The sequence below is a fragment of the Electrophorus electricus genome, chromosome 8 (genome assembly GCF_041902795.1).
Source record: "Electrophorus electricus isolate QZ-2024a chromosome 8, ASM4190279v1, whole genome shotgun sequence".
Classification (NCBI taxonomy): Eukaryota; Metazoa; Chordata; class Actinopteri; order Gymnotiformes; family Gymnotidae; genus Electrophorus; species Electrophorus electricus.
The window spans coordinates 6,681,280-6,700,976 of record NC_137504.1 but is presented as its reverse complement, the minus strand read 5'-3'; the positions used below and the strand labels follow the sequence as shown (position 1 = coordinate 6,700,976).

The 19,697-nt window shown below is 38.5% G+C and overlaps 3 protein-coding genes and 1 long non-coding RNA gene across 5 annotated transcripts; 3 read left to right on the top strand and 1 right to left on the bottom strand.

Moving 5' to 3' along the window:
• The first annotated feature begins 1,018 nt into the window (after window positions 1-1,018).
• On the top strand, window positions 1,019-6,201 carry LOC113567940 (uncharacterized). The gene is made up of 2 exons (XR_003409517.3): window positions 1,019-2,354; window positions 2,727-6,201. It is a non-coding gene; the product is annotated as an uncharacterized LOC113567940 (long non-coding RNA).
• Window positions 6,202-9,202: 3,001 nt separating this feature from the next.
• On the bottom strand, window positions 9,203-10,685 carry htr1ab (5-hydroxytryptamine (serotonin) receptor 1A b). The gene has a single exon (XM_026996085.3). The coding sequence runs from the start codon at window positions 10,683-10,685 to the stop codon at window positions 9,444-9,446; it is 1,242 nt and encodes a 413-aa protein (XP_026851886.1). The 3' UTR covers window positions 9,203-9,443.
• Window positions 10,686-11,331: 646 nt separating this feature from the next.
• rnf180b (ring finger protein 180b) lies at window positions 11,332-16,241 on the top strand. Its single transcript, XM_026996087.3, has 7 exons — window positions 11,332-11,495; window positions 12,367-12,465; window positions 12,975-13,061; window positions 13,488-14,261; window positions 14,734-14,944; window positions 15,408-15,533; window positions 15,639-16,241. The coding sequence occupies exons 1-7, from the start codon at window positions 11,478-11,480 to the stop codon at window positions 15,815-15,817; spliced, it is 1,494 nt and encodes a 497-aa protein (XP_026851888.3). The 5' UTR covers window positions 11,332-11,477; the 3' UTR covers window positions 15,818-16,241.
• Window positions 16,242-16,512: 271 nt separating this feature from the next.
• Window positions 16,513-19,408, top strand: rgs7bpb (regulator of G protein signaling 7 binding protein b). 2 transcript variants are annotated; one of them, XM_081719559.1, is made up of 6 exons: window positions 16,513-16,872; window positions 17,350-17,516; window positions 17,680-17,810; window positions 18,047-18,191; window positions 18,299-18,369; window positions 18,485-19,408. In XM_081719559.1, exons 1-6 carry the CDS (start codon window positions 16,723-16,725, stop codon window positions 18,574-18,576), a joined length of 756 nt encoding a protein of 251 aa, XP_081575685.1. In that variant the 5' UTR covers window positions 16,513-16,722; the 3' UTR covers window positions 18,577-19,408. The 2 variants fall into 2 exon arrangements, with proteins under 2 accessions (XP_081575685.1, XP_081575686.1); XM_081719560.1 differs by having other exon boundaries at window positions 16,716-16,906.
• Window positions 19,409-19,697: the final 289 nt, after the last annotated feature.

Sequence of the window (19,697 nt, the reverse complement as noted above, 5' to 3'; positions counted from 1 at the left end):
CGCAGTATTTTACGCCGTTTATATCTCAGTTGAAACGGCCTAAGTACTCCAAAACTCCGTTTTACGACGTTTTGGCATTCTTACAACGGTGTTTTAAACGCCGTTTTATAGTATGATAAGCTCCACCTATTTGGTTTGACAGCCAATAGACTTGAATTTTCTTCACCCAATCACCCACGAACAAGGTCAGACCAGACCAGTTCACTACAGATCTTAATCGGCTGATGAACCAGTTCTCAAGTTTGTTTGTTTTTGGGTACAAAATAGGGATACTCCAAGACCAATAGCGCTGTTATCCATATTCGCTGTTTGACATCCCTCTTGAGTTTGTTGCGATAACCCCTTCCACTTTCATTGTTTTAACCAGAACAAAAGTCTGAAGTCAGCAGTTGCTATAATGACACTACCAACCCACACCTCTGACAGCTAGCTAGGCAACAAACTTGGCACAAACGTGCATTTGTTCCTGCAAGATAAACTTGCTTTCAGTCTAGCGCTAGAAACAACTAATAACTGGCCAACTACAGCTACCCTTGGGGGAGCTCTGTTTTGCAGCCAATTATCAGTTAGCTAGTTGTCTCTGGTTAGTATTTTACCAGTTTAACTCGTTTAAAATGGCCCTTACCTCGTTATTTTTTATTGTATTACATTGGGTCCTGGATTGTCGAGTGCTGTCATTCTGGGTCTGTGTAGAGGCAAAATGAAGTTCCTCCTCGCCATCTTCCAGCTGTAGGAAATGTTGCTAGCTAGTTAGCTAACTAGTTAGACAAGTGCCTATTTAAAGTACGATGTATCTAACCATGGTCACTACTGCGAGGTCTACTAAACTTCTAGCCAGCTAGCTAATAAGTGTATGAATAAATACATTTTTGAGTGAATTAACACATATGTAAATCCCAAAAACAAACGAACTTGAGCACTGGTTCATCAGCCGATTATGATCTGTAGTGAACTGGTCTGGTCTGACCTTGTTCGTGGGTGATTGGGTGAAGAAAATTCAAGTCTATTGGCTGTCAAACCAAATAGGTGGAAACGGCGTTTCCAAAATGGCGTAAAAACGTCGTTTTGGAGTACTTAAAGCCATGCTTTTTATGGAGTTTCAAGTGACATTTTATGGTTTTGCGGCGTTTTCAAATAAAACGCGTTTCGTTTGAGGCGAAATTTGACCACTTTGGCTTTCCATACACGTCAGCCCAGTCAGCGTGAGACGAGCAGCAGTATTTATCAAGAGTTTTTAGTTGGAGCACTAATGTTATTAATTACTTTAAAATTATGGCAGTCACAGGAAAATGTACTTCAGGTGTACTTATTAAAGAAGGGGTGAGACTGGATTTAGGAGTAAATACTGCTACAATTGACTGAAACTAGACTAAAATGTTTATTTTCCGTTTACTAAAACTAACAATATTTAAATGACTAAAATGTGACTAAAACATGTAGGCTAATATAGCTTAGATTTTAGTAAAATACTAAGACTAAAAGTAAATCAAACTCAGTTTCCAGAATTAACACTGAAACAAACACACACACACACACACACCTACCTACCTGCGGTTGAAGCATCAGTTGGTAGAAAAAGACTGAAGGAGCTCTTCTTCAGTACTGAGACTGTTGATGAGAGAAGTGATGCAAGTTAATCAGGAAATAGAACCGTTAGTTCAAGCACCAGTTGCACCATAACAACTTCACAACAGTACAAATTCATCTGAATATCTTAAATTGAAAAACTCAAAGATAAGATATTTAATCTCCAATTGTCATTTACTTGTCAAAAGCTAGGAAATATGTGCTACTACACTTTAGATATAAATGTATTTATTTATATTGGATGTTTAACGCTTTCATACCTCTATATAATTATATTCTCATCAAAACACCAGATAACCACTTTACTGTCATTCTAAACAAACAAAGAGATTCATAGCAGCATCTTGAAGTAAAACAAAGATGTTCAAACACTTTTTACAAAATGATTTATATGCATTAAAGTCAGATACAAATAGAAATGGCAACCTTTTTTAGGGGAACCAGAAGTATCAAATGTTTTGTACTTTGTTAAAATCTTTTTTCTTTGTTAACCACATCCTATGTTCTAGAGTACAGATCCAAAACAACAAAAATTGTGTCACAGTCTATTTCCAGTAAATACATTTCATGGCATCAAATACTGAGTTACTTTGCCAGTTTCCTGTACCCTTAGGGTTGGACCGTTTGACCAATCACCAAGCTAGATTCTGTGAAAGGAAATACTGTGTTTCCTGAATTTCCTCTACTTACAAGAGTTCTCTGCCTCAGGACTGGAGTTTTGCATACTTTGTCTTTTTCTAAGAGGTGGGTGTATAGCAGTAACTTAGGTAAGTCTCAAATTGAGTTATTTATTTGGTAATTCATCCTAAAGGTTTAACAAAACAAAATCTACAGACTTTGCATGTGGACAGGTGAATCTCCAAGTGTTTGAGGACTGGGTTGAAAATCAGCAGGATGAGCAATATGCTGCATTGAATCCGATTCATATGAAGTTTCAACAGATTAACCTCTTAAATTCCAGGGTTATTGTTTTGCTATTAATCTTATAGTATACTGGATAGTTATTACTGAAACTACACTGAAACTGTTTGGAGTTTGGACTCTTGGCTCCTTGAAGTGTAAAGTGTTTTAACAGTTTTCATATTTTCTTCATTTTCCTAATGATTTTGCTCTGATGGTTGTGCTTTAATCATTGTTAGGACCCGACCATTGCCTTGATTCCTGGAATCATGACTATATCTACTGAAGTCCGACCGTGGTAACCTGTGTTGGCCTCTGCCTAGATGCATTTGAAAAATGGATTTGGAGAAGTCCATTTAAAAGTGGAAACAGCTATGCCAAATGAGTCCCTCACTGCAGAATCCCTCACACCCTTCAGAGAGGCATGAAAACCTGACAGGCTTGTGGACAGATGCGATCACATAACGAACCCTGGACGTCTACCACCTCAGAGCTGTAAGACCTCGGCTATGTCCCATTGCTGCTGGAATATGGAGGTGAACATAACTATACTGCTTCTTGTTCTGGCTGGGCTCCTAATCCTGGTCCTGTTCTACCGTGTCCTGCTTCTGCGCCACAAGTTGCGTGTGGTTCAGGCCAGGAACGCTCTGGAGTACTGCAGCTTCTACCACATGGCACACTATAGCCTCAAACACCCAGACCTGCCACCTACCTTACCTGTGGCGACTCATTTGGTTACACAGCCCCATCCTGCCCCACCTCCACCCACTGGTGTTCTTTCCCCAGCTCCACCTGTTGTTCCAGCTCCTCCTGTTGTTCTCAACCTGCCTCCTCCTCCACCCCCCCCACTGCTGTCTCTGGCTCCTCCCACTATCTACACCACCCCACCTAGCCCTCGCTCAGACATGGAAGTGTACTCCCATATTGGGGTGCTGCGGACATCCAGACTCTCATGTGTGAGTCAGACCCAAGTGGTTCTTTTTGAACACTCATCCCTGTGACCCTGTGGAGAAAAACACCATCACTTTTATCATGCATTTTGCTGAAAGGCTTGCTTACTTATTCTAGCGTATTATGCATTTTTGTCATGGTCACATTTCTTTCCATAACCTGTGTCTTCAGAGACAGATTGTGCAACCATTCTGAAACCAAATAATGGTTCAGTCTGTTGGTATTCATTGCAGAGGTTTTCAATGTATTTCAGATGTTTATAATCATATGTTGACCTCTTTTTTTTCTCTTTCAAATGTCAAGATGCCCGACCCATACCACATTTTGCAGTTTATTTTTGCATAAATTGTACTATTGTATATCATATCAAGCTGTGTTGTAGAGGTGTAGGGTTATAGTCTGGACTATTCTATGTATCTGTGTATTCTCTGTATAGTGTCTGTATTTGTGACTGAGAGAGGCTAGTTCCTCCGATTTCCTGAATAACACTGACTTCATTATTTCCTGAATAGGGTGGGTTTTCCTGAACAGCTCTGTAATGCAATTTTTTTTCCCATTTCCTTTGGTGAGTATTGGTCAGTGTCCTTTTTTTCTCTGCTCATTTTTTAATTTTAGTCTATGTTTGTGTTCAAATTATTGGCAAATTACTAATTTACTGAACCCTGGGCATTTTCAGCATATCCACTTACTATAAACTGAAACAAAAACAATTGTTTTTGTTAGTGCTGCAGCTTAAAGTAAGCAAGTGAAAAGGGGCTAAAAAATCAAAGAAATCTTGGACAAAAATGTAATTAAATACTTTTAGATGAAAAATAAGATCATTGTTTAGCACAAAGCTGCAGCAAGCAATAGATTATAAGAAGCATTTAGAGGAAGTTACTTAATTAAGTTCTAGTTAACTGGTTCTTGGGTACCAACCATATTTTCCCAGTCTCTCCATGTCCAGGTCACTGTCTACATAAAATAATCTACAAATAACAATGAAAATTAAACCTATACAATGCAACTTGTCTTTATTTACATATAGCAGTATGCAAAATTATTTCATAATCAAAGAATTATAGATTTGAGAGAGCAACTTTACACTCTTTTTAATTACTTATTTGCAAAGACTCTTTCAGGCTGCATGTTGTATCTGTCCAAGTTCATAAGCTTCTTCATCTCTTCTGCATAATGATTCTGTATTCACCTCTTTCATGGCCAAAAATATAGTCCATATAAATATTTCACTATTCTCCATCCTGTTCTCTATCTGATTATATATAACTCAACATTATTGTTAAAATGGCTGCCGTAAATATTTCGTAAATATTAGTGTTTGGATCAAAGATGATGCAGGCTTTAGTTTGGCTGGCAGGTTAATGCAAAGCACTGTGGGAGGAAACCTGGGAATTTATAAACCCTGGTGAGACTGGGGACAGGCATGTGTTATCAGTACTCAGGTGAAGTATTGCTGACGTGTGAAGGGAAAGAGGTGTGTTGCAAACAGGTGTGTTACTGTGATTGGTGCTCATGGGGTGTATGTGTACACTGCCTTGTGTGTGGCTGGATATCAGTTAGAACGTGACATCTAAAAGCATATTAGTGATTCTTGAATTGGTAAGTAATTCAGCTAATTATAAAAAATTGAATGGGGTGTATCTTTTCTTTATGTGAAATAATTAGACAATTTGAATTGTCTGTTGTTATTGCATGGCATGTTCAATTCTCCTAAATCTTTCACAAAGATGTAACAACATGTTAACGGAATAAATCAACTCTTTACAGCAGTTTGTTCATTAACTTATCAAAGTTGTAAAAGTGTTATTCCCCATGATTTTATATTGGTTAAATAAATGTAGCTGGTGTATAAACTGGTGGGGAGAAAAGTAACCTTACACATTCACAGTAAGTTTCAGTTTGTTTTACACTATCTAGGGCCTGCAAACTTTTTGTAAAATAGAGGCTACTCTAAAATAGCATTCTGCTCTATATGTGTTATGATGTGTAGCTCTCAATTTATCCTTAGATTATGAATTATATCGATACTGAGAAATTGCAAAATCTCAGAGAACACAATTCAACCTGTTCATGGATCATGGACACCTAAACTCTCCCATTAAGTGCCAGTTCTACTCTAAGTAACATTCAGCACTGAGTTGTTTGTCTTGGCTGATATGACAGCAATTAGGATTCTGTCAAATTAAAGCTGTTCCAGTTGGAGAAATTCTGAAGTGACAAGTGTAATTCCTGTTGACAGAGTAAGCCAAGAACCATCTGGATACTATCCAAAGAAGTGGTTTGCATGAGTGATATGTTGTGTGGAGTCATTGTGTGCAAGCATACAAAGCTTTTTTTATGGATAGAGTTTTGGATGTAGTTTTGGTCTTCAGATGTCTGGAATCTGCATTTTATTTTTTTTATTTATTTAAACAGAGCATAATGTTTTCTTTTTTCATGTAATTCAAGTTGGACCACGTTGCACTTCTGCCAGGGTCTCTATGTAACTCAGCAGAACATCTCTGTTTAGCATTACATGAGCGCTGTTTGCTTTGTATTGTTTTATGTATTTTGGTTGTGAACAGTTCTCTTTCATACCCTAGGAACAGAAGCTGTTTAGTCCTCACCTCCCACCCAGGAATCACTTTCATATCTTCTCTGGCATAATGACAGAATACATCAGAGTCCAAGAAAAAGTACATTTTTGAATTGAAAAACAGAAAAGTCTTGTGATTTTTAAATATGTGCTACAAACATGAAACACATAAAGCTAACTTATGTAGATTTGTTCTTGTTGATGATAATGTTTTTATGTTATTGTGTACACATGGTGCCATTGTTGTGAAAAGAACCTGCGTGGCAGGCATTTGGCTATGTTGGCCATCATCTGGCCAAACATTTCAGTAGATTATCAAATGTTGGTGTGGGCTAAATTCTATTCTTGGTGTAAACCCTGATGAGAGAACATAGCCTCACAAATTAACCAGTCCAGACAGTGTGATTAGATCAGGCCTTCCCAAATCCACTGTCTTTGCCTGCTCCCCAAGCACACTGCTGGATTCTAGATCTGTTGGCACGGTCTGTCTGCCTCGCATAATGCTGTATTTAAGTGGCTGAAGACTGTTCCATTTGATGACTGATGAGGTTTTTATTTTTTACTGAACAGCAGAGAAAAAGATTCCATCAGAATTTCCCTTTATCCTGCTGAATGCCTGCAAGTAACAATTTTGTCTCAGTTGTTTAAGTTGTGGGGATTTTGTGATGCGTTGTGACATTTTGGAGCAAAGGAGCGAGGCACGAGTGATAGAAAAAGGATTTTAATGAAGAAACAAAAGCAAGCCACAGTAAAAAATGTAACAGAAACAAGAAAGTGAATAGTTTGAAGTTCATAAGCTTGCAAGACATGTTTCCATACAGGAAACAGTCAAGACAAAGCACTGAAAGATGATCCAGTAGTCTTAAATAGGGAAGATGGAATGAGTTGCAGGTGTATGTGATAATTAATAAATAGGTGATTGTGAACGTGGAAATGGTTGTGTCGTGATTGGTGGGGGGACTGGCGTTTGAAAGGCTGAAGGTGTCTGATTGACCAGAGGTGGGTGAATGGGGCTGTGTGGATGATAGGATGTATATGTATGTTTGGTTACGTATGGGCCTGGACATTGCACGCGTGATATCTGCAGGTCCTGTGAAACACTGCTGTGAACTACTACAATTTAAACTCAATCTTACTTTACAATCTCAAGACTGAAATTGAGCTTCATACCATGCAATATAATCATAAATTCACCCTAGACTTATGTATGTTATGTAATGATATCATTAGAAGGTAGCACACAGGTTTAATAAAAAGATGAGAGGAAATTATATATTAATACTCTTTTGATGTTACAAAGATCTGAATATACTTATATCTGGATATGAGCTGAAGGATTATAGCAAGTGATTCTCCCCCTGAGCACAACTGTTCCTTCAGTGTTTAAGTTTAGTGATGAAAAGGATGTTTCAAGCCTCTTATCACCATCTCACCATCTGCAGGTCCTGAAAGTAATCACATGCTCCTCATTTTGGCTTATCTTGACAGCTCAAAGTCAACAGCGGCATTGAAATGCAGCATGTTACATAACTTGAGGTGAAAGAGCTGAGCTCTGATTGTCACTGCCTCCAGCATGGCACGCTTGCATCAGCTCCTACCAAGTCTGCCACCCAATGGCTCTTCATCTGTCTTCTGCTTGAGCAAGAGACAGGCATGTTTGGTGATAGGGCTGAGGCAAGGCTGGGACAAGCATCACACTAAAAACCAAACAGATTTTAGATCTCAGTTGATGAAAAATGGTTCCTGAAGGTTTTCTGTCTCATATCATTCAATAACTCGTTTTGCATAAATGTTTTCCTAATTAAAAAAAAAAAATGCAGTTAATGCTTTCTAAAAGCACAGGGACCAAATGTATAATTTTCCTGCAGTCCAAACTCGTGGTATTAGTAAAAAAAAATGTATAATTGATTGTTGGTCACACAAAAAGCAGTTGGGATATTCGATATTCTATTTAAGCAAAGTTCATAATTTGAGCAGGGCACAGTTTTGAGGCTGGGTCTTTACTATAGGCTGCCCGGTCTATCTAGCTGCACATGGCCACTCTGTATTGTCCTAGGTCTTTGATCAGATAATTGCCCCTCAGACCTAGACTTTGCAACCCGTGAGTGTCACTATGGAGACCAGTGGTGTCAGTGGTGTGGGGTGGCTTTTAGTGGTTTCAGCTTGATTGGATTTTTTGACAGCTGAAGTGACTAGAGAATATAAAGTGTCCTGACCAACAAGAAGTCTTGTAAAAATGCAATTAACAAGATAATCATATAAATATAATGCAATTCAATACAATACAGTACATATGCGCAGTAGTAGTTTTATTTGTTAAGGTGATTAATTGGTTCTGGAAGTCACCACCAAATCATCTTTTTTGGAGTGCTACCATATTTATCTGTATTCATCTGCATTTCAATCTCTTATTAAGTAACAGAATCAAAAGTCTATAAAGTATTTCTATTCATTTTGAAAACATATCCCTTCTATGCATTCAGTGTTCTCACTTTTTTACATTGCTGAAAGGTGAAAAGGGGCTTTTTATTTTTACAAACTACAAAAGCAATACTAACCAACAGTGAAAATAAACAAACACCATCATTATTATTCTTGTGACACCCTATGTTCTAAAAACAATGATAATAGGGTTGAGATTTGAAAATACCACTCACTATGTACAGACTTAACAATAAATGATTGGGTCAGCTGTTTTTATATTACTATGTGATTTCAAATAAAGAAAATAAAAATATCCATGAATTAATTTTTCTTTATCAGGATACCTTTCTGCTTAAATTATCATGAATCTATCAAAGAGGCCACAAAAATCAATAACAAAAAGACATAAAGGCCCTTAAATATATTTACATCATATATTTTTCAAGATGTCCTGTAAAAAAAACTATAGACGAAACTGGTGTGGAGCTATTTTTTTTTCATCATTTCAAAAAATAAAAAATAAAAAGAATCTCAGGTGATAATGTCAGGTAAGAGAAATTATAGGTATAGTATGTACCTTTTCATGAAATCTGTATTCATTATTTTTGAGACTTGATTTATCTGGAAGTAGTTCGTTTGGAACATATTGGATATTTGCCTTCTAAACCATTAAGTATAAAGAACCAGAGCACAGAGTGGAGTCAGTGTAGAATCAGTTTATTTCACAGCATGAACACGTTCATGTTTAAATGGACATGAGTATTACACGTTCTTCCTCTGCATACACAGTATTATACACCTTTTCTGAAAATAGAAACAATGGGATTTATGCAATGACCCCGTCCAAAACCTGCCAAGCGTGATCATTCTTCCACTGAAGGAATGTTTTATACTGGATGTCTGTCACATCATTATCTCAATCCATCAAGGTCTATCTGAACAAACTGTTCGTAGCAAGTAAATGACGAAATTCTGTAATAACCGATTTACAAAGAAAACCCTGTATTCACGGTCTGCAAAAATGACATTTTATAATTTTTTTAAATGCACTCTGGAAGTCTTTGTTGAAGTAAGCGTATATGATGGGATTCAAAAGGGAGTTTGAGTACCCAAGCCAATTAATCACGTCTCTGAGCCACACGGGCATTTCACAAGATGAGCAAAAAGGCATTACCAGCGCTTTGATAAAGAAAGGTAGCCAGCAAAGAATGAAGGTGCCCATTATGATGCCCAATGTCTTCACTGTTTTGCGCTCCCGTGCCAGAGCAAGCTTTCTCTTGGCTTCGGAATTTTTTTCATGTCTGTTCTCGAAGAGAGGGAGAGTGTTTGTTGTGTTTGGGAGAGGAATATTGTTTTTCGAATTACCATGAACTTCAATAATCTCCAATGACTCGCCGTCGTCCGCATGCTTGATCGAGCCATTTATGCATGAAGCTGGTTGGGGTTCGACGGTGCTTTTCCAGTTTTTGCCAACCTCCACGTTTGTTTTCTTAGACAGAGCGGGTGATACAGTCAAGCATTTTACTTTCTTTTTCTCTGTTTTTCGCACCGTTTTGCGAATTCGGAATCGTGCGGCTTTGAATATACGTCCATACAGGACAAGCATAAGAATCAGTGGTATATAAAACGCACAAAAGGTTGAGTAAATCGTATACCATGGATCATGACTGATAGTGCACGCTTCGGGATTAGCCATATCTTCTGCTTTACTCTTGGGCTGTGACTTCATGATCAGCATGGGTGGAACTGATATTGAGAAGCCTACCAGCCACGTAACGCTGATTAAAACCGCGGCACGTTTGAGCGTTCTTTTTTTCATGTAATCTATAGGATCGGTTATAGCCCAGTATCTGTCCAAAGCTATTGCGCACAGATGCAGAATTGAAGATGTGCAGCACAGAACATCCAATGAGATAAAAATGTCACAAGTTACCTGTCCAAGTGTCCACTTGTCTAAAACTTGGTAAAGACATGCCATTGGCAGAACAAGCACAGATACCATAAGATCCGTAACAGCAAGTGATCCGATCAGATAGTTTGCCACATTCTGAAGAGACCTCTCCAAAGCTATAGCTGCAACGACGCACGCGTTCCCAAAAATGGAACAAAGAATAAGTGCACCAATTAGCAAAGATGTAGATATCTGATAACTCAACGGAACCTTCACAGGCAGCGTTACTTTGTTGTTTTGGTAATATAAATTACTATCATTGTGAAATAGTGAAGACAGGTTGGTTATTTCTTCCATGTCGTGATAACGTAGAGCGCAAAATTCGAAAAAAGCTTCAGTCACTTATATTACTCCTTTCATTGGAGTGCAGGCGAACGAGGCATGAACATTTTCACTGTCGGTTTGTGACGAGGCGAGACCATTTATACCAGCACTAGATAATACGTCAGTTACCTACGCAGGTGGATCAGAGTTCGTACTCGGTTCTTCCACTTAGCATTGTGATTCTGCAGGAAGACATGTTTTTCGCAAGACATTGTTTAAGCCACATTTCACCTGTACTCTTTGTTACACAAATTACTGTGAAGCCATGAATGCTAGTAATACGCATAGCGTACTGATAACTTTTGCATCCCTGTACTTTTCATGCTCAGGACCGCAGTCAGTGACATTTGTACAGCTGAACGTGCTGCTGCTGCCACCTGGTGTATCTACTTTCAGAATCATAACGAATAAGAAACATTTACATTTTGTGAAAAGTAGTTCGCTACCTAGCCAGAAGAAGAATAAGAATGGCATAGTATGGCATATATTTAAATGTACCCCAAGCATATGGTCTTCCACAGTAAGATTTCCTTCTATTCGTGGTGAGTGACGATCTCGCAGTCAAAAATAGTGGTGGCAGTCTGAGAAAAGAATGCGTGTGGCGATTTTAGAATCGCGTTTGGGGTCATGACGGACCCTGTAGCTTCACTCGCAGTAAACAAAAACGACTCAGCGTGGTGTTTGTTTTTAGCTAGTTAGCTAAGTTAGCTAAGTTAGCTGATCTGCCTATTTACGGTTTCGTCAAAGACCTTTAGCAACGAAATAATGTCCTGCTTTGATACGGTAACCAGCAGCTAGATAGCTGGCGTTACATATGTTATTATTTATTATATATTATTATACAAGTTCATATGTCTCTAGCTAACTAGGTAGCAAGTTAACAATAACTTTATCGAACATTTTAAATTAACCGGATAGACATTGTACGCAAATGTTCGCTTAACTTAATGTGAAACAGGAATATGGTAACGTTAGTTTGCTAGCTAGCACTTTATCTTAGCTAGGTTATGAAATTAGCCAAGTAGCTAGGTTGCTTGTTAGATTCTAGAATTGCGTAGTGTTAGATTGACTACTTGGCTAGTGAACTAGACATATTTCGAAGCATAGTGATCAGTGATAGATTATAAAATCGCCACACGCATTCCTTTTTCAGACTGCCACCACTAAATATTTTTGACTGCGTAATGGCAGGGGAAATGGCTAACTGAAAAGCAGGAACATGATTGTTAGCTAGCTGGCTGATTAAACCTTCATTACGGCTATGTGCAAAACTTGGCTGCAAATCCTGATTCAAAATATATAGCTACAATATAGTTCTAGAGGGTTCATAAGGGAGGATTTTCAGTTAGTTGGGTAAATTCTAAATAAATCGGACGAAACCACACTGGGCTTGCTCAGTAGGCCATAGGTCGGCAGATGGTTTTTGTAAAAGTGCTTCGTGACAATGTCAGACCTCAAAGAAATAAAACAGAATTTAGACAATGTAGCCTATATCCATTGCTTCTAATTCTGTGGGGTAATTTTAGGCTTAAGTCGTTTGGCTAACTGGGAAGTCTCAAGATCTAAAATATTCTGTCATTGTTTTATAACGGGATTCTGTCCTTTTGCTTGTGCTTGTTGGCAGCTAACCAGTCATTCATATTTTTCAATACAGGACAGAGTATCAAACATTCTAGGGATTGCAGAGGAACCCTTAATTCTTCGATGTAGAAAATGCAGAAGATGTGTTGCAGATTCAACATGCCTTCTTTCAGTGGGTAACTTCTAATACCTAAAAGCCTATAGGACAACCATTATTATAGATAAATTATAGCTCATAATGCTAAAAAATGACACAAATGTTAGCCAGTGTCAGAATAGCTGTAACAACCTGATTACTGTTGAGTTAGATCAGCTGAGCTCCAGATTCCCTGTAAGTTCAGTTGGCAGTGGTAGCCTAGTGGTTAAGGTGCTTAACCAGTAATTGGAAGGTTGCCAGTTCAAGCCCCACCAAGTTGCCACTGTTGGATCCTTGAGCAAGGCCCTTAACCCTCAATTGCTCAAATTGTGTTCAGTCATAATCGTAAGTCACTTTGGATAAAAGTGTCAGCGAAATGTCATAAATGTAAGTTTGAACACCCAGTGTAAACTAGGTCTAGCATGAAATGGCATGATTAACAGACCATTAGTAGCTAACCTTATGCTCTGCATAAGGTTATGAATCTGTGTTGAAGAGTGTGGATTTTCAGAAATTCAGAAGATCCTGATTTTGCTTTTTTGCAGGCATCAAAAGAGCTCAAGATTACATGCAATGTGTGGCATGTAGATGTGAACACCTTGCCAGAGTGGATTCTGACAGTTGTTAATAAGGTACAATACATCCATACTACTGAAGTATTTTTTTTTTGTAGTTTTTATTAACTTATATATGATTATACATTCACATATATGTTGAACTGGTTGATTTATTATTGTGCCTAAATATGTATTTGAATTGCAGAGCTGTTATTGAAATAAATGAAATTAGATAGCACCTCAGGGGTAGGCTTCTGTTGCAGAACAGACAGCAGTTTGAAAATATATGTGGTACTTGGGTGTCTTAGAGGAAGCATATGCACACTGCACCCTGTACAGTTGGTAGTTGTTATATGCTAGAGGAGGGGCTAGGTAGTTGGAGGATGAAAATTGTCATAACCGCTGGATATACTGGGAGAAAAGATGGATAAAATTGGAGGAATATGTAAAAACAATAACATTTGTTAGGAAATTTTCATTGGCATCTTTATCTTTTTACAGGCTCATTGGACTGTTGGAAAACTGAACTGTCAATACTGCGGCGCTCGGTTGGGAGCTTTCAATTTCTTGAACTGTCCAAAATGTCCTTGTGGACACGATACAAGTGTTCACTTTAGCAAAAGCCGTGTCGATGAGGGCATTAAGCGTTTTGTCTACTTAAGCAGAGCAGGCAGAGCTGGAGGACAGGCAGAGGGATTAGCGTGTCTGGGAAGGTGTTTAGGTAACCAGAAAAGGCTGGAAGGGTTAGAACTCAGAGGTGGCTTTAATTCAAACCCAAACCCAAATGATGGTCTACATCTAGTCACCCAGACACTGAACTCAGAGATTGATCCTGCAACTATGCAGATACAAGCAGCCTGTTTTGGTCATGACCCCTCTGTCATCTCACCCGAGAGCATCCTTTCTTTGACCCACACCTCCCCTACAGATGAGTGCATAAATGAGCCAGTGGCTGCTTTAGAGTTAAATGAAGAACCTCAAAACCACAGGTCTGTTGATACAAATAATGAAGGTCACAGAGACATAGAGACATTTGGTTATCTGGAGGACACAGACAGTAGTGTCACTTTCGTCCCATCACTGGAAACACATACTCTAGACACAGTAGCACAGCATGAGCAAGAGGGTCTTGAAGTGACAGAGGAGGTTTTGTCCCATGCTACCTCCAGAACTGTGCAGTTGACCAAGAGGAAGAAGAATTGCTTTAAAAGCCTAAGGAGAAAACAGAGAAAGAGAGAGCGCTGGCTTCAGAGTCAACTAGAGGACAAGGAACTGGTGAGATATCCTCATAAGAGTTATTGTGTTTGTAAAATCACCACTACTCAAGGTCACCTGCTATTGATGTGGGAGTCTCTAGCATGAGATGTGATAAATCTTTTTATTTGTGAAAACTTTCATTGTTGAGTTGTTGAATCATCAAAATGACAACAATCAAAGGCAGAGGATGGCTACATTTAAAAGAACCAATATTTTAATAAGTTGTTTTTTTAACATTTGGACTTGACAGGCCAAGTAAGAGCAGTATTTAATAGGTATTATTAATAGTTTAATAAGAGATGAAAGAGCCTCTGCAGACTGTTGCAGACTCAGAAGTGTCATTTATTGTTTTTTAGATCAAATCTGTCTCAATATCTGTGGCAATATACAGTTTGATATAAATACCTTATTAACATCAGCAATTAACAAATATAAATCATATAAGAATAGGTACATTAAATACAGTTTGTGTATATCTGCTGTGTTGAAGTGTGTGAAGAACAATTTGATGAGCAGCGATGAAGAGAAAGAGGGCTACACTTGTGCTGTGTGTCTGGATGTGTACTACAACCCTTACATGTGCCAGCCCTGTAGTCATGTGTTCTGTGAGCCCTGCCTGAGGATGCTGGCAAGGAACCGACCCAGCAACACCCCTTGCCCCCTCTGTAGAACTCTCATATCCCAGGTGCTTTTCCAAACAGGTCAGTTCAACAAATGAATGCCATAGTGTCTCTTGGTACAATAGGATTTGGACTGAATATGCAACAGGGGCCAGTTTTACCAATATGGGTTAAGGCTGGTCTTGGGCTCAATTGCAGTCTCCTTTGTAATAAAACACACGAAACAGTCATGTAACCATTTGTTTTTATGCACCATTGATTTGGTACTTACTAACATTTCACATTTGATTAATCCAGGGACTGTTTAAAATGTTTTTAAAAAGCAAATTTTTCTTTTTAGCACATAGTATATTTTATATATAATACATATATAAAAAAATAAATAAATATATATATATATATATATATATATATATATATATATATATAAAGTATATTACTAATTAGCATTTACTAAATACTAATTATTTACTAATTATTACCTTGATTTTAATGTTTCAGTTTTACAGGTAAATCATAACACATGAATGTCCTTGTGTTTTAGAGCTCCATCAGTCCATTAGGTCAAACTTCCAGAAAGAATACCTGTCAAGAAAAGAGGTTTTCCAAAAGAACAACTATTCCAAATGGCCTCTGCCCAACTGCCCAAAGCGGTTCCACATGTTATGGGGTTTGTCGTTTTGAACATGTGTTGATTCTTTTTAAAATAACATTCACAAGATTCTCACTCTGTTAGATTGTTTGGCACTTAGTTATTTCCATTTTGTTTCCAAAGGATTCCACAGACAAGGTGCCTCTCGGAGGCACAGGGCGTTTGGACTTGATGGGCTGGATCTGGGAGAAATGCAGGGCTGGCCTTTTAACTCTGATGTGATGGTCATCATCATGTATTCATTTCATTGGGTGTTGGCTTTAATCACCTTTTGTGGCCTTTGCTATTTCTTTCTGTTCTGATGTTTTGTGATTTGTTGTATTCAAGGTAGACAATCTAGAGCTTTTGACAGCAGTCATCTTTTTGAAAGAGAGAGAGAGAGAGAGAGAGAGAGAGAGAGAGAGAGAGAGAGAGAATGAGAATGAGAATGTGGGTTTGTGCTAGTACATGGCACACTTTAACCTGACAAACAAATATACCTTCACCAGAGAAAATGACAACAATCAAAGGCAGAGGATGGCTACATTTCAAGGAACTAATATTTTAATAAGGTTATTTAAGTTTATTTGTCATGTCATTTGTATCTTGTCCTTTATGGCATTTAAAGCTGTTCGCCTGAAATTGGTTTTGTGTTTGCTATTGGTTCCAAGTTTGGCAATTTTCTTTGAAAAAGTAAATGATGTTTTAATTAAACACTTGTCCTCCCATAAAAAATCTTCAAGCTTTTGAAGTTGCATCTGTTTTTTAATATCACCCACTGCCTTGACACAATTGACACAAAGTTCTTTTGTTGTGAACTCTACAAGAACAAACAATTTTTCAACCACTCTACCCAACAGCAGTGTAATTCTGAGATGCTGACTGAACACAGAAGCTTCCTGTGAATCATTTGTCCTGGGAATATCTACATTGAGAGATGGTTCTATCTGCCTGTCACTGGAGCTGGAGCTGCAGAGCTCTTAGCAGCACTTGGCCTGTGACGGGGAAGGGGAGGGGGGAGTGGGGTGTGTGTGTGTGTGTGTGAAGGTGACTTGTTTAGCCGAGAAGATGCAGAGGAATCAAGGATGTCTGTGCGGCTCCCTCTTACGCTGAAACGTCGACAGCCTAGAGAAACCAGGAGTCGACCTCTGCGTTGCTTGCAGTGAAACATCAAGGCGAACACAGTATATTTTCTTTTTGAGAGGGTTAAATTTGTGGATGCGTATGCATGTGTTCTGCACCGAATGGGCGAAAGAACCGCCCCAGGTCCACAGCCAACATATTCCAGATAGGCAAGCCAGCACAGAGAGACTCGGAGCGACGGGAGAGCACCGAAAGCACGCGCAAAGCCCAGCGCGCAGTGGATGACTGCAGAATGGTGGGTAGCCCATGGTGCTGTTCGTAACAACAAAGTGAGTTTACCGCATCGCGGGTCCTCTTGCTGTTTAAAGTCTGCAGTGTTTCACAAGAGACAGGTGATCTAATTTTACAGCGACAACATTTATAGAGACGCTGTTTTTAGGTTGACCGGAGACTGTCCTTTATATATGTAACGGAGCATTCATTGATAATAGCGTAGCCCTCTACATTACAGTATCATTGAGATATTTTATTAGTTAGGATAGCTGCTTTGAGTGTAATTACAACTGTAATAGCCTAGCTACTATGTATCGTGACTTCGATCACCGTATGCAGATATTTTCCCAGTTTCCTGCTAGGACAGTCATCTGTCTCATTATATATATATATATATATATATATATATATATATATATATATATATATATATATATATATATATATATATATATATAAGATTATTATCCTGCAAATTTGAAAGAGTAACATTTTTTAGACGGTCCAAGAGTTCAACACACTGGTGGCGCTCCACCGTGAGCAGGTCATTTCCATTGGAGAGATCACGGTGGACTGTCCTTCTCTAAGAGCACAGATGCATAAGACGCGCACTAAAGGATGCAGCGTGGCTCAGACTGCCTATCAGAACCTTACTGTCATCTCCGGGTAAGAATCTGCGTTTGAATAGTTGTACGAATAAATTATTTGTTGTAAAAACAATGCGGACCTCCCTAACAGCACAATTTAGTGTGAAAACGAGTTACTAATAGGCCTACAGGCTTATCACACATAACTGATGCACACTTTCTTTGTGTTTGCATGTTCATAGGCCAGAGGATGGGGAAATTCACCCAGAGATCTGTAGGCTCTTTATACAGTTGCAATGTTGTTTGGAGATGTACATCACTGAGATGCTTAAGTCAGTTTGTTTGCTGGGTGTGCTGCAGCTTCACAGGAAAGGTAATACAGCTTGTATCCATTAGAGGGCAACAAAGCCCTCAAATAAATTTGCTGGACTAAGTTTGTCTGTGTAGCTATGATGAAATGCTCAATTCTACGCATGTCAGGCAGGTGGCAATATATAAGACATCCTGCAGAAGGCATAACTGATTTTTTTAAAAATGACAACAGTAATCCTAGTTTAATTATGCTGCACTAATAAAACACATTATCGTCTCTGCATTGATATCCTGCAGGAAATGAACCCTGCCCTGAGCCAAACATAGATGGCAGAGTTGAAGAAAGCTCTGATGTCCCAATATTGGAGGACAGATCATCATCACCTGTTGACTTCCCCCAGGAATCCTGGCTGGTGTGCACAGACATTGAAAACATAGAGAGGTATGAACAGCTTTTACAAACTTATACCAACCACTTAAGAACTTTGATATCATTACAAAAAGTTCTCCTGAGCTTGTATTTGTCCTGCAATGTACTATGGCTTCTAGTGACATGAGAGACATGAGAAATCTGCTAAGCAAACTCAGGGAGACCATGCCATTGCCACTGAAGAACCAAGGTCTGTCATAAAAACTATTATAAATTCTAAATGTATTCATGCATTTATAATGAGAATGTAAATTCTTTGAGTATGCCCCAGTAATTTGGCTCTTTTTCCTCTTTTCCCTGTATAGATGACAGTAGTCTGCTGAACCTGACCTCCTACCCGCCAGTGAGGCAGAGAAAGAGGCGCTTCTCCGGCCTCTGCTGTCTCGTGTCAGGCTGAAGCATGCTGGCTCTGTGCTCCTCTCCAGCCAGTTAGAGTTCCCCTTGTACCTTTCATCCACTCACAGTGTGGAACAGCAACTCAGTAATCTAACTCTTTCATGACTATTTTATACAGACTTCATTAATCAATGCTGACTCCGAACTGATCTTCAGCACTCCCATCTCAGAATCAGTAGAGAGACTAAAATGTTACCCATGATTGTGTCTCTTTGTATGGCTTTTGCCAAAATATCCAACATGATGTGGGGATTTTGTTTTGGTAATTGTAAATTTTTAAAATAATTTCTTGCAGTGAATATATGATTCAATGTTAAAAAAAACAGCAAGAAGTTCACATACAAACACTACTGTTTCTTTCTTGTTTGGTTGCTTTTCCTTATCCTATTCAGTGATTGAAAAGTCTGTTTCCACAGAGAATGAACGCAAGGCATAAGAATTGGTTTTCAAAAGGTTCCATCATTTCTGTTTTGGTGGGTCACTGTGCAAAGCTCATTATTCAGTCTTCCATAAATGGGGAGGAACATGTGGGAAACTGTATTATTCATTTTGGGACACAAGAATACTCTGCACTAAAGCCATTACTTCTTCATTGTTAACATGAAGACAGTCAAAAATAGATTTGGTACATAATTCAGTTTAATGTAAACAGGTGCTCATGTTTCATGTTTCTGAATGTTTTACTCCAATTGTTTTCAGATCTGTGTGTGTTTTTTGGAGAGTCTACAGCATGGGTATTGCTTCTAGTGTCCAGTATCTTAGGTATGCCTAGTGTTCAAATCTTATTATGTAAAAGCCATTTTATAATAATAATAAACTTTTTTAAATTAGAATGTATGTCCATTTTTAATTGTTAGCTTAACAGCAAATGTTTTGTACATAATGTAGTCTTTTCTACACAATATAGTCTCAGTTTTTTCCAAAGTTATATTTAGAATGTCTTGACAGCCACCATAAGCTATCCTTTCCCCTTCTTTAGTTGATCTACTGTCTTTGGATAGTGTTATAGCTGTGAGCTTTTGCACCATTTTAGTTTAGTGCTTTTCTGTGCTTCCCCTTTACTTCTTTCCAAAATGATGTCAAAGAGTGTCAGATGTCAGAGGTCAGCCAGAGAACAGATGT

Bases quoted from the DNA above. Each gene is read 5' to 3' on its own strand.
- htr1ab (XM_026996085.3), bottom strand. From the start codon at position 10,685: ATGGAAGAAATAACCAACCTGTCTTCACTATTTCACAATGATAGTAAT.
- rnf180b (XM_026996087.3), top strand. The intron at 12,466-12,974 runs GTGGGTAACTTC...GCTTTTTTGCAG, and splicing joins ATTCAACATGCCTTCTTTCA to GCATCAAAAGAGCTCAAGAT. The intron at 14,262-14,733 runs GTGAGATATCCT...GCTGTGTTGAAG, and splicing joins AACTAGAGGACAAGGAACTG to TGTGTGAAGAACAATTTGAT.
- rgs7bpb (XM_081719559.1), top strand. From the start codon at position 16,723: ATGTGTTCTGCACCGAATGGGCGAAAGAACCGCCCCAGGTCCACAGCC. The intron at 17,517-17,679 runs GTAAGAATCTGC...GCATGTTCATAG, and splicing joins AACCTTACTGTCATCTCCGG to GCCAGAGGATGGGGAAATTC. The intron at 18,370-18,484 runs GTCTGTCATAAA...TTCCCTGTATAG, and splicing joins ATTGCCACTGAAGAACCAAG to ATGACAGTAGTCTGCTGAAC.